This window comes from Plasmodium fragile (assembly GCF_000956335.1).
Source record: "Plasmodium fragile strain nilgiri unplaced genomic scaffold supercont1.96, whole genome shotgun sequence".
In the NCBI taxonomy this organism is placed as follows: Eukaryota; Apicomplexa; class Aconoidasida; order Haemosporida; family Plasmodiidae; genus Plasmodium; species Plasmodium fragile.
In genome coordinates this window covers 49,093-62,527 of record NW_012192676.1, presented here as the reverse complement: position 1 = coordinate 62,527, position 13,435 = coordinate 49,093, and the positions used below count along the sequence as shown (strand labels likewise).

At 42.4% G+C, this 13,435-nt stretch overlaps 4 protein-coding genes across 4 annotated transcripts; 2 read left to right on the top strand and 2 right to left on the bottom strand.

The window, feature by feature from the left end:
• Window positions 1-492: 492 nt before the first annotated feature.
• Window positions 493-1,803, top strand: AK88_05138 (uncharacterized protein; the record flags this gene model as incomplete). The annotated part of the gene is made up of 2 exons (XM_012482740.1): window positions 493-1,146; window positions 1,267-1,803. 2 exons carry the CDS (start codon window positions 493-495, stop codon window positions 1,801-1,803), a joined length of 1,191 nt encoding a protein of 396 aa, XP_012338163.1.
• Window positions 1,804-2,650: 847 nt separating this feature from the next.
• Window positions 2,651-4,060, bottom strand: AK88_05137 (isocitrate dehydrogenase, NADP-dependent; the record flags this gene model as incomplete). Its single annotated transcript, XM_012482739.1, has 1 exon — window positions 2,651-4,060. The coding sequence occupies one exon, from the start codon at window positions 4,058-4,060 to the stop codon at window positions 2,651-2,653; it is 1,410 nt and encodes a 469-aa protein (XP_012338162.1).
• A 2,613-nt stretch (window positions 4,061-6,673) lies between these two features.
• Window positions 6,674-9,994, top strand: AK88_05136 (uncharacterized protein; the record flags this gene model as incomplete). The annotated part of the gene is made up of 2 exons (XM_012482738.1): window positions 6,674-8,696; window positions 8,850-9,994. 2 exons carry the CDS (start codon window positions 6,674-6,676, stop codon window positions 9,992-9,994), a joined length of 3,168 nt encoding a protein of 1,055 aa, XP_012338161.1.
• A 688-nt stretch (window positions 9,995-10,682) lies between these two features.
• AK88_05135 (uncharacterized protein) lies at window positions 10,683-12,332 on the bottom strand (the record flags this gene model as incomplete). The annotated part of the gene is made up of 7 exons (XM_012482737.1): window positions 10,683-10,801; window positions 10,957-11,052; window positions 11,266-11,367; window positions 11,494-11,590; window positions 11,690-11,739; window positions 11,982-12,047; window positions 12,212-12,332. The coding sequence occupies 7 exons, from the start codon at window positions 12,330-12,332 to the stop codon at window positions 10,683-10,685; spliced, it is 651 nt and encodes a 216-aa protein (XP_012338160.1).
• Window positions 12,333-13,435: the final 1,103 nt, after the last annotated feature.

Here is a 13,435-nt window from a genome sequence, read left to right as displayed (position 1 = left end):
AAAAAAAAAAAAAAAAAATCGGATAAATCGTGATCTCCTTGTCTTTATTCTGGCTACAATTCGACCATTTTGTTCACCCGTTTTGTAATGAAAAATTCCCCTTAATGTACCCGCGCTTTATTCCTGAAACAGAACATCTGCGCGAAGCTGCATTTTATGCACACAGGTTGCCGACGCCTTTGCGCCGCTCACTGCCATGTTTAGCAGCTGAAGGAAGAACCAAAGGGAAAACATACAACAAAACAGAAACGTAAACAGTGGTGACTGTGTGGTCGTGCTGCATCGATAAGAAGCAGAGGAAACGTGAAAAGAAATAGAAACACAACAATAACGTATCACTGCGCCCAATCTACAGCCCCACCCACGTTGCACAAACTGTATCGCGCAAACGCAGCTGTACAGGTACACACTCTTATCCGATCAGACACGTTGCCTCAGGCACAGTATCACATTCCTCCACTACCAAAGCGCTCCCACACCCCAATCGCAAACATGTTTCCGGATACGTCGAACAACTATGAAAAATTGAACAAGGTGGACAAAAGTTTTGACTCAACAAATGACACGGCGCCTGGCAGCGTAAGTAGGCTGTACACCATAGATGGTTACACGAGCGAAAGCATAGGAATTACACAGCCTCAGTACAAGGAATATTATAGTTACCCAAATGCCATAGTTCAAGAGTATGATAGTAAGAGTAACACTCCTTCGATGAACTTCGGGTGTCCAGGAAACCCATTCAGTTGCAAGCCCCCCAATGCAAAGGTATTTATTCGAAGAGTAGAAAATAAAAAACGGAAAGAGTGCAATAAAAAGTGCAGTTCCTTGAATAGTTCCTTTTCTCAAGACATTAATCCGTATGTAGTGTACCCAAGTAATTCCATTAATGAAAATAACATGGGGGAGTTTACTTATACTATGCCCCTTAGCGATACAGATACAAAAGTTCCCTTTGGAGGAAAATATGTAGCTGACAAGAACAGCAGATTGACGTATGCCTATTTGTCAGATGACCTAAACTATTCGCTGAATGGCCAACTCATGAATTTTGACAATACCTACATGAATATTCCTCTTTGCGTCCGCGAGTCCTTCCAGTACAGCGACCCGTGCAACATCATCAACGGGGTATATCCCTTGCACCAGGTAAGGAGCGCTCAGAGCGATGCGGTCCATTACGGCACCGTTGCATGGCCTTCTCACCATGTCTCACACATGTTACCCACCCCCCCACACTGCATGGTTTTAACTTGCCTCTTCCCGCAGGGCGGCGAGTTTCACCTAAACAACATCCTTCCCCAAGAGATGGATGTGAAATGCCACATAACCCCCAAGGACGTGATCAGATATATCCATAATTTCATAAAGTACATTTTTAAAGTCATCAAATTAGCCTTTGCAAAAATAAAAAGGGACCTCAACACGAAGGAAATTTATTTCGATCCGACCATGCCACCCGTGCACGAAATGGACATTGATTGTGAAGTGTGCAGAAAAAAGTATGGTGACATTTTACTGAATAACCATCAAAGAGATTGCATAAGCTTCTTTGAAGGGGTTGATGAGTCTCGTACCATTTTTAGCAAGATATGGGATATCATAAACAACTGGTTAGATGGTAAGGACACTAATAAGATGGACTTCTTCAAAGACAGGGAACAGATCAAAGAGATGCTCCAACAAAACAGCAAACAGTTTGAGGAGGTGTATTACAAACTGGGCATCTTTCCTAAGGATGAGAATGGGAAAATTGAGTTGCCCCAATTTAGCAACTTTGACAGACACAGTGTTGTGTTGATGTGAGGAGTTCTCATTTGGGTGAATTATTTGGAGCGCGGGCAGGTGCGCAGCCTAGATGACCCATTTTACCACGTCAATAGAATGGTCTTCCCCAATTTTTTTTTTTTTTTTTCCTTTTTTTTTTTTCCTATGTGGACGGTGTGCACATGTATAGAGGGTGAATTCTCGGGCTTTGTTTATTTTACATATTATTGAAGCGAAGCCCTGTCTGAGTGTGTATTTATATGTATTAGAGTGGCCCCCTTGGCTGCAGTGAAATTGCTCCTTTTCTGTGTGATCACCCCGTTATTTAAAATTTTTTTTTTTTTTTTTTTTTTTAAATATGTTAAAATTTAATAGTAATAATTAACCGACATTTGTATTTCTCCAAGTGTCCTGTTTTGTATTTTTGTGTATCATTTGATGGATGTCTGTTTTTTTTTTGTTGTTTCCACCTTGTCGTGTACTGTACCCTTTTGTATATGGTGCATCGTTTTTCCACAACACATTTGTTTCTGTTTTGTTTTTTGAAGTCATATTGATTTGATTAAGCTTGAAGGGGTTATTGTTTTGTCCTCATTTGTGGTCAGAATGAACGGCACCACGGCGTAGCGTCGAATGCGATGGGTTATGTGTTATAATGTGTGCAGAGCGCGCTCGTCATTTTGAAGTTCATCGTGATGTATGCGCAGAGTGACCGTTGCCGCTTCATCGTATGCACATGCATAGGTGCGTTACGGGTGGGGGGAAAAGAGAAAAAAAAAAAAAAAAGCACACACAATAAAGTCTAACATAAATGTCGCATGGCATAGTGAAGTGTGCGATTAATAGGTGTAGCGGCGCGCGCGAGGTGCGCTGCGGAGTGTTTGCTTCACGACGAATGTTCCTGCGGGGCATAATTGTTCCAGTTCTCGTTTTGCAGCTTTGTGGTGGTGGCTGCCTGTGGGTCATTTTTGGCTTGATTTGCGAGCAGCTTCAACTTGAGTTTCTCATTAATGGCATTAATAAAATCATCCGTGTAGAGGTAATCCTTTTCTGTGACATTTTTAAGGCCCTTTATGCATGCAGCAAGATCCTTGGGCATTAGGCCATCTTCTACCGTTTCTATGCATGCGCTTTCGAGAGCATAACAGAATAGTTGGAGAGGCTGGTTCTTGTCTAACTTGGCTCTATGTTGTAATCCCCTGGTCCAGGCAAAGATAGAAGCAATAGGGTTGGTGGAAGTTTTTTCTCCCCTTTGATGGCATCGATAATGTCTTGTAACCGTTCCATGTGCTGCTTCTGATACGCACGTGACTCCATCAGGACACATTAGTATAGAGCTCATTAGACCTAGGCTGCCATATCCTTGTGCAACAGCATCAGATTGAATATCTCCATCGTAATTTTTACAAGCCCATACAAAGCCCCCTTCTGATTTTAGTACTTGAGCAACCATGTCATCGATGAGCTTGTGTTCATACCATAAGTTGTTCTTCTCAAATAAACTGCGAAATTTTTCATCATAAATTTTTTGGAAAATTTCCATAAAGAGTCCATCATATATTTTGAGTATAGTACTTTTGGTACTCATATAAACAGGCATTTTTAAATCTAATGCATATTGAAAACAGGACAGAGCAAAATTTGTGATAGACTCTTCAGTATTGTACATTCCTAAACAAACCCCTGGGGATTTGAAATGAAATATTTCCTCTCTCATAACTTGAGAGTTATCATCTGGCGTAAAAACAATTTCAAATTTTCCACTTTTTTCAATCTTTAACGACTTTTGCTTGTACTGATCAGCATAAGCATGTCTTCCTATAATGATTGGCTTCTTCCAATTTGGAATTAACCTTGGGATATTTTTTATCAAAATGGGGGCTCTGAATACCGTGCCGTCTAGTATATTTCTAATGGTTCCGTTTGGGCTTTTCCACATTTCTTTTAAGTTAAATTCTTGGACCCTGGCTGCATCTGGTGTAATTGTTGCACATTTAATACCTACTGACGATTTTTTTATTTCTTGTGCTGCTTCTAACGTCACTTGGTCATTGGTTTTGTCTCGATTTTCAATGGATAAATCAAAGTACTTTATGTTTAGATCTAGGTATGGCAGGATTAGCTTATCTTTTATTTGCTTCCAAATAATTTTGGTCATTTCGTCTCCGTCTAGCTCCACTATTGGGTTTGCCACCTTCACCTTCCCGCAGATGTTGAACGCCGCGCTTTTACTCGCATTTCGCCTGGTGGCATTTTGAATCCAGGGATTCCTCCACAACTGTGCGCTTCTCCCCATTTTGCGTTGCGACGTGGTAATAAAACGGGGCCGGGTGCTTCCGTGTGGCGAGGGGTTTTATGCCACGTTGCGTAGTCGTGGCTTTTCTCACGTGTGACACTCGTGGAAGTTTTCCCTGGGGGGTGGTAACTCCTCTTTTGTGTGCACTGAGCAGGTGAAGATCCCTTCCGATTGCGGAAAATAATTCAGGAACAGGATTTTCTTCCCTCCGTTTATTAATCTGATGAGCGAAGGTGGAGCCACGCTTAGCACACGTGCTGTGTAAGGGCACTTTTCATCTGATGCTCTGCTTCTCCGCACGTTTGGTGTTTACTTCGAACAGTGGATGGTGTTACGGTGGCCGTGCTTTATGCGCTTTTTTATTTGGCTTCGTCGCGATGGATTGAGAGCGATCGGTTCGCGGCTACATGTACCGCTTTATTTATTACCGACTTTTTCCCCACGTCTCTCCGGAACAAACTCAAGAAAATAACCCGCTGTGTATCCCTTCGTGCATCGGGGTACAAAATAAAAAACGGAACAAAGGAAATGGGGGGAACCGTATGTTATGGAAATTTTCTTCACCTTGAGAGAGTGCACCCTGTGCAAGCCAAGAGTTTCTATGCTGAGGTGTTTTTTTTCTGCGTGAACAAGTAAAAAAAAAAAAGGGAAGCGGTATCTAAGGTGCTACACAAAAAAGGGTTGCCTCAAAAAAGATGGCACCAAGAAACGCTGCAACAAAATAGGGCCAGAGTGCCACTTCGTGGAAGTCACCCGCTGACGTCATCGCGAAAGCCGCTTATACTTCACACGCACAGGGTATAATGCACGTGGTGTAAGGGAGAAGCGGCGGGGAATCAATTGTGTGGAATGAATATTTTACCTTTCCGTGTGTGTTCAACAAGGGCACTTGCTCATAACGGAGCCCCGGATCATTCCCGCAGTGGTGCCAAAGAAAAAAAAAAACAATGTGCAAATTAGGGGTAGAAAAAACTGCAAACTACAGACCGCTTCTTACATCATTTGTGTGCCTCTGTGGGGTTGCTGCCACCGCCTGGATGAGAGCAGCAAAACTATTTCGGCGCACTTCCTGAAGTGGATAAATGGAGAGTACTCTTCTTTACACTTTATAAATGTTCGGTGCGTTTCACAAAAAATAAAAAAGCAAAAACGTGTCAATTTTTTTTTTTTTGCAATATATACGGATTGTATATATTAAAAAAGTAGCGCTGCACATTTTTTTTTTTTTACCCCCCACTCTCTGACCCTGAGAAATGGTTTTTCCATAATCTGCAAAAAAAATGTAGAAGGATACATCAACCTGTACGAGCTCTTATTTTAATTGGCTAGGAGGAGGGAATAAACTAAACTTTCTGTTTTCCCTCTGACTCGGCTTTAAGTGAAATCCCAAGGAGGAAGTAAAGAACATTTGTATGTTTATTGATATGTGTATCCTACCAACGTACATACATTACTTGCACGCAGGGATAGGGCACATGTAACATGACTTCGTGTGGCACCGTGAACACCCAACAGAAGCATGTAAAAAAAAATAAAAAAAGAAGCTTTTTTTTAATTTGTTAGGCTCTCCCTTTTTTTTTTTTTTTTTAACTTTTTATATCTGTGTGATAACCCTAACCGTATGAGCGCACGGCGTGTATCGATACTTCCTTCCCCTGCCGGCGTTGATACTTTACCCAAGTTGTTCATCTTCATGTAAGGGGGAGACGTAATGATACACCAGTGTACATCATCTGATTCGGCGTTAGTGCCATTTTTTTAGCCGAAGAAAGTGGGGACATCAACAAAGTGTTTGGAGAAGGCCGCAAGTGTAACACGGTGGTACGCCGATTTCACCTTGCCCGCCGTTTCACCACGCCTCTTTTTTTTCCCCTGCTTTTCCGCGTTAACTCCGTTCAGGGACCCTCTTCGCACTGTTGGGTGGCGAATTCAGCATATGTGCTGTCACACATATATTTGTGGAAGGCCGGCTCAAGTGATTGAGGCATTTCGTTTGCCACAAATCGAGGACCCTTTTTGTATCCCTCCAGTTGCACGAGTAACGGAACAGTTTAAAAAAAAAAAAAACGCCTAATTATTTTTGCTTTCATTCACAGGAATTGGCAGAACGTGGAGGGGTACACGTCACCCCCTCCCCCATTTTTTTTACTTGATCATTTCTCCTTTGTCCATTTTGCTTCATTTTTGAAAAATTTTTTTGAAGACGCACAAGAAGGTCCCCTTATCTTTTAACACACGGAGTTTTGCCTTTTTTTTCTACGTTTGACAAGGAGCCTCTGTCACCCCCCCCCGTTTGTACATTGCACGCTAATTATATGCCAATGCGTGTGTGTCACCGTCGTGTGGACCATGTACCAGTGTAGACCTACATAAGGGTTTTCGCTGTGTCTCCACACAACTGGCTCTTCTACACAGCCTTGTGCTTACCCCCATTTTGAGTTGTTCGCGCCGAGGCGCATTATCATTTTCGGTCACCAGACCCCCGTCGACGTAACTTTGTATATCCATTGTCACGTGTGTATAATAGGCAAAGAAAAGCAATCCATCCTTCATGCCAAAATAACAAAATAAAATAACGATTAAGCAGTAGTGGTAAAAAAGAAAAAAAAATATATGGGCACTTTTGAGTTGGACAAAATGGTAAAGAAGAATGACGATTTGAACTCATTTTACGAATGTAGGAAAAAAGAAAATGAGGTAAGCAAATTATCTGTGGGTGCATTGAGTAGGGCTCCTGGTCGCGGCGTGGAAGAGGACAGCGATCTCCATAAGGGGGTCAGCATAAATGATCACCCCACTGGAGAGAAGGGTACAGTGCAGTCATTTCGCAACACGCGCTACAGTCACAACGTACGAAATAACTGTATTCGAGGAGGAGCTCAAAATGGTAGGAGTGGTCCAAATGGCCCAGTGGGAACATCTGGAAGTGAACTGGAAGAAGATGACGAAGATGAGGAGGACGAGGAAGATTCGAGTTACATAGAATGCGTCTCAAATGATGACAATTCATATTACTCCCTTTACGAGGGCTATAAAACAAATTACATAATGGAGTCCCTGTTTGATAGAAACTCATTTGTGTACTTCCTGGTCCCATTTAATAAATACAGTTATACAAATTATTACACGAATTGGAACAAGCTCAGCTTTCGTATGTACGCTTCGCTAAATTGTGTGCAAGACAGACCTGTTAAAAGAAAGAGAAAAATAAACCACGTCGACAGGTGTGGAAGTGACAGCAATACTAGTGAAGGGGTTATGTTGAAGGGGGCGCTTTCTGCATTAGCGCAACAGGAGAAGAGAGGGAGAAGCGCTTTCCACAGCGGTGTAAACAACGATTCCCCTTCGCTTCATATACCGAAGCATAATGGGAGAGCAGCAAATACGGAGGTGGGATCCCTGCTGAGTGGACAACTTCCTTCGCAAACCATCGCCCAGTACAGTGAAGCTGAAGATGTCAATTTCAGGAACCCCGTTATCCGCATGATGAATAATTTTTTGTACTTTCTCCTGTTAAGTGAATTTTTCACCTTTAATGAGATAATCAAGTTAATGCCCTTGTGCAAATGTTCTTATGAAATATTCAATCGCTTCTTTTACGTTAATGTCCATGTGAATCCGTTTAGACAGAGTGTTAAGGACATTATACGATTTTTAAATGAGAATAAAGAATACCAGTTTTATATTTTGAAGGGGTCGCACTGTATGGAGGACAACTGGGAGAGTCGCCTTGAACATAAGAGGGAGCTACTCACTTTCGAGTCCATCATCGGTGGGGTGCGTGACCCTGAGGAAGGTCCTTCAAACGAGGGGCAAACCTCAAGTAAAAAAGAAGCCACGTTAAACAAAGCAGAAAAGGTTGGAGGTGGAAATTCGGATGGACAGCATGGGGTATCCCCCCCTGGTGATCTCAGCAACAAGAGAGGAATGGAAGAAAGCGATGCAGGGAATAACCTTATAGACAAGCAATACTCAAGAAAGGAGGCAGGAATACCATCCTGGAATACAGACCAGAGTGGGAGTAACCCCCTGGAGAAAGCAAAGAAGAGTATAAAAAATGGAGAAAAGGTACTCTACACAAATAATATTATGAACATGAGGTACTTGTTCAGTTTGTATGAATTCATTCGCATCTATTTAAGCAAGGACAACAGAGAGGGTGTAACTTTTTGCACCTCCGAGGATAAATTTAAACGTAGTTCCAGCAGACGGAGGGACGTTTTTTACGGGGATGTTTTTCCTTATGGCAATAAAATCAGCTCCTTTGAATATAAAATAAAATTAAAGAAACATGTACAGAGGAGATGGAATTTGAAGAGCAACTATGTGCATGAGAATTACTTTGTACACAAGACGAGGGGGTCAAATGGTCCACACAGTGGTTTACTAAAATTAATTCACAATAAGCATAGTCAATTATACCCCTCGTTTAGTTCCTTCCTCTCCATGGACAAATGTGGGTGTGTAAATTTGTGGAAGGTCAATGATGTGAATTCGTTGCTTCCTACCCGTTTGCTGGAGGCGCAGCTGACGTGGGAGGGGCAGAACGCCCTCGCCCCCAGGGATGCCGTGAACCTCAGGGATGACACCTTTTTGGTGGCCGATGATTCGGCGTTATATTTCTTCTCATTGGAAGGTACGTCGAGTGTACTTGTTTTATGTTTGTGTATGTGTTTGTGATGTGTTCATCCCCGTATGGGAGAAGCAAAGCAATTTGTGAATTATACCCCACGTGCTTGAGTACACTTTAATTGTTTTCCCTCCTCTTTGCTATTACTTTCCACTGCAGGAACGAACCCTATGTCGGCGAAGCGAATCGCGCAGCTGGACGCTCAGCGCATTAGTGACGCAGGAAAAGTGAAAAACGTAGTGATTAGTGAAAAGGGGAAGTGCAGTGTGGGGCTTAACCAAGCCATATGCTGCCGCATAGACCTAGAGAGCGGTACGGTGGAAAGCGAAAAACGGCTGATGGAAGATTTAAAGAAAATTCACTGCTTTGATTATAACACGAACATTGTTATGAGCACAAAGAACATCCTCATTGATGATAAGAGAATGTCAAACTACGTCTCTTATGTGAATTATAATCTAATTGATTACGATAATGATAAAAAATATTTTAACAGTGAAAATTATTTCCATGATTTTAGTCTAACGGGCATATCACTAACTTCTTTGAATTCAAACAACTCCATTTTTTTATTTGACCTGAGGTACAAATACCCCTCCACGTGTCTGCATTACGAGAGTGCCATCACAGAAACGCACACTAATAAGCAAAATGAGAAAATTCATTACTTGTTAAATTTGAAGAGAAATTATAACTCCCGGTTCTACTGCAGTAATAAAAAGTACAGTGGTTTCCACGACAACATAATTTTGAGTCCATTGGTGACACGGAAGAAGCAGGAACAAAATAAAGGGGAAGATAATTTCGTAAAAGATAAAATCATTTCAGATGAATCATTCATTTATACTATTGTAAAGGAGGGAAGTGACAGAGATATTGATGGGTGTAATTTACCTACTTCCTTTATGAATATATGGAGATGGTGTGATAAAAGACAATTTAAAACCTTTTTTCATTACTATGAAGACATAACCGCTGGAAAAAGGAATTATTCCAACATGTTTCTTTCATCCCTATCGGAAAACACATCATCATCGTACGTCAATGCGGAACGTAGTGGAGGATCCAACTTGAGGGGTGACTTGTTGTCTTCTGGGGAGGTTTTGGAAGGCAGTACAGGACCTTATTACTACAGAACGCTGACTTTTGATCAAATTTATAAATTCCTGGACACTCCAAATCATTTATTCCTCACCTATGAAAATTCGAACTATATTCATTCCCTGTTGTCTCCTTCTCATGGGCTCGAGCTGAAGAGCTCCCTCAAGGAAGTTCCCTTTTTCATGCATCCCACCAATTTGTGAGGGGACCCACATTGGAAGCGGCCTCATTTGAGGCAACCTATTTGGAGCCATCTCCATGTGGTTCCCACCCCCTCTACCTCTTAACACCCGCTATCATCACCACATCGTTTGCACCACTTGTTTTTTGCCCTTTTACACACGCTTCAAAAAAAGACAAAACAAAAAAAAAAAAAAACTAATTCATCGAATGCACAAAGGATGCATTGTTGCCCGCACGTGAAAATTTTGAATCACCAGTAGAATTATAATAGACCCCACGGCAGACCATGTTCGCATATCTCGGTGAATCCAATTCATCACTTAATATAATTGGAAAAGGAAAATCCTCATTTGTAGCCCAGTTGGTTGACGGTGGACAACGTTGTGCACATTAGGGGGATATCCCCGTGCTGGTTACCCGATGTGGGGGGGGTTTCCTTCAAGCAAAATGGACATGAGGGGAAGTAAACATGAGTGCACAAAAATGAGAACTTTTCTCCTCCCAAGGCAAAAATGAGATTAGCATTTTTACAAATTAGGTGTGTTACTTTTTGATCAAATTGTACGATAAGCAAAGAGATGAAATAAAAAAAAAAAAAAAAAGTGCACACCATTTGACGATGCACATATATTTAAAGAGTGGAACTCCTTACGAAAGTGAGTACCCCAAAAAAGGAAACCAAAACGATGAACACATTTCTGCTAAGCGTTATTTTAATTCTTTGAATGACTTTCTGAGTAAGCAACAAAAGGTTGTGAACGGAAGCCCCTTATTTAGGCCGTTTACATAATCGTCAAATTTGTTCAATCGCGGCGTGGTTTCGATGGCTACGGGAGGGGGGAAAGAGACAACGGAAAAAGTGTGAAGTGGAGCTGTGTATACTTATCGCGGGTACATAGCGCGGTTACATAACGTGGGTACCGAACCACTTGCTCGCCCCTCCGTGGTGAGACGGTCATTTAAAAAAAACGACTCGGCGAACCTTCGTAGGTCCCGTTGTGCAAAGCGACGGTGGCTCGATATTTCTTCTGGGGATCCCCTGGATGAATATTCGAAAACTCGATCGCTATTTTGTCATCTGTAGGGTGGTGATAGGAATGAGGGGGATATGCAATGGGTGTTTTGTTTCTAAAGGGGGGGGGGATGTGCAAGCGGACCCTGAAATAGACTCCGTTGTAACTATTTAAAAGATATCACCGCTTCGCACATGCGCACATGTACACGTCTACGTAGACGAGCGGTGCCCCGAGGGGGCGTAGTCCCGCAAGGGGAACACATCGTGTGTGGAGACCTTGTAATATGATTTCAAATCCGAGAAGATTGTAGAGGGTGCTCAATTTTCTTTTCCATTCATTTTGAATGTAATCCTTGTGCAGCTTGACCGTGTTGTACTCTACGAAGTGGTCACCCGAGGTGGTGAAAAGGGACATATGGAGTGAAAATGGAATGAGCAACCAGACGAAGAGGACACATGTGCATATTTTTCTAGCGCGTGAAAAATTTCACATAGGTGACATACCCAACTTGGAAGAGTCGAAATTTTTTAAAATTAAATTCAGTTGTTCGTTAATTTCTTCAATCAGCTTGGGATATTCGTCCAGCTTTTTCTCCTTTTCCTGCAGATGGGTACGAAGCATATAAAGCATATGTGTAACTTTGCATAAGGGGAACATAATTGAAAATTGCCGGGTGTGTCAACTTGTTTTGCTTCCCACCATCACGCTCTCCTTGAGCTCTGTCACTAGGATGGTATTGGCTTCGATTTCTGGAAGGGGAAAAAGGGGGGGTGTACGTGTTGTATGACGTCTGGTACGATGTAAGTTACGAGGTGAGCTACACAACTGGGCGAAGTGAGGCCAAAGGAAAAACTACGCACATGATAAGGCAGGGCACATGTAGGGGTATGTCTGCCCTTTTACAGCTGCACAGGGGTACGTGCACAGACCGCTTGCGGTCATGCCGACCAGTGCGCGCCCATCTTTGTCCACTTTGCAATGTTTGCCGTACCGTGGGTTATCCTGTTTATTGAACTTTTTTTCTCCCTCGTTTTATTTTTCATGATTTCAATTTGTTCTGCTCAGGGGGGATGGTAGAATGGCGCAAAAGGTGGGGGGACACAATATGAAGAGGCATAGTCGACGTGACACAATCGCACCACGGATGAGGAGGTCAACAATCGTGTCCCTCACGAGGCCACCTTTACATGGCGCCCCTGGTACATTCCCTATCAGACTTACTTTTCTCATTTTCAATGTACGATATTAAGTCGTTGTACTGTTTTTCGTTTTCTTCCACCATCTGATTCAGCTGTTGCTGCAGGGCCCGCTTTACCTCGCTGTTGTTAATCACGTCCTCCATTTCGCTGAGTCAGGTTTTCTGTGTCTGCGAAAAGTATTTTTATGTTTTTCCTTTTGGGGGGAAAAATGGGAATGACTTGTTATCTTTTTTTGTTAACAACTGTACGCGACATGTGCGTCTTATGGCACACTCGATTTATGCAACACACGGGAGGCGAATTAATTTCTGTGAAATACGTCACCACTTCAAAGGGCTACGCAAAGGCGCGGAGTGGCACGATCGCGGGGCAGCCCCTATGTGCACATTTTTCAGCACTCACACTTGGCGCGCTTATAACGGCGAGAAAAAGGAAAAGGAAGAAAGTTACAAATCTGGACGGGGTCAAAATAGGAAGGGAAAATAGCTGACTTGATATATTTTGCATGAACATAACGAGCGTAGCTCATTTGGTCCCAGGAAAAAGGAAAATGGGATGGTTGGGTTGATCAATGAATGAAGGGACGAACTCATCGGCAAAGTAATCACCCTCGCATGTCCCCATTCTCGCGCGTGTTCCTAAAAATCCACTGTCTTACCTTTTCGCCTTTTTAATTGCTAAAAAAAAAGGAGGCACACAAATTGGAGGCACTTTTTTATTATGCCTCTTTGGCTGAGATAAAGGGGAGACCCCTTGTTGGTGCAAATGGGCGACGAAATTGAGCAGGGATAAAGAGTGAACCTTTTCGCTTGTCATTCCAAATGAAGGAGTAGGCGTTCAATACGCCTGACGCCCAAGTTGGGAGCTGACCGAATTTTGTTTTCGTATGACCGTCTATCCCCCTCACCCGCATGCTTCCCATAAGCCCCTGCTATCTGTCCTTCCACCGGCGTTTGCACCTTGCATACGCCTTTTCCTACCAAACGGGTGTGTAAATGGCATGAAAGTATTTCCCACGTGGAAAACAGAAAAAGGAAACATAACCACAAAAAAAAAAAAAAAAAAAGAGGATAGTTGGGAGTGCCGCGAGTAATAATTGCAGCTTATGTACAATTAAAAAAAAAAAAAAAATTTGTGATACGCAAAATACCAAATGTGATTTGAACGGATATGTGAACGGGAAAAAATGATAACCCGCTGTTTTTCCCTTTTTTTTTTTTTTTTTTTTTCATCTGATAAATTGTTA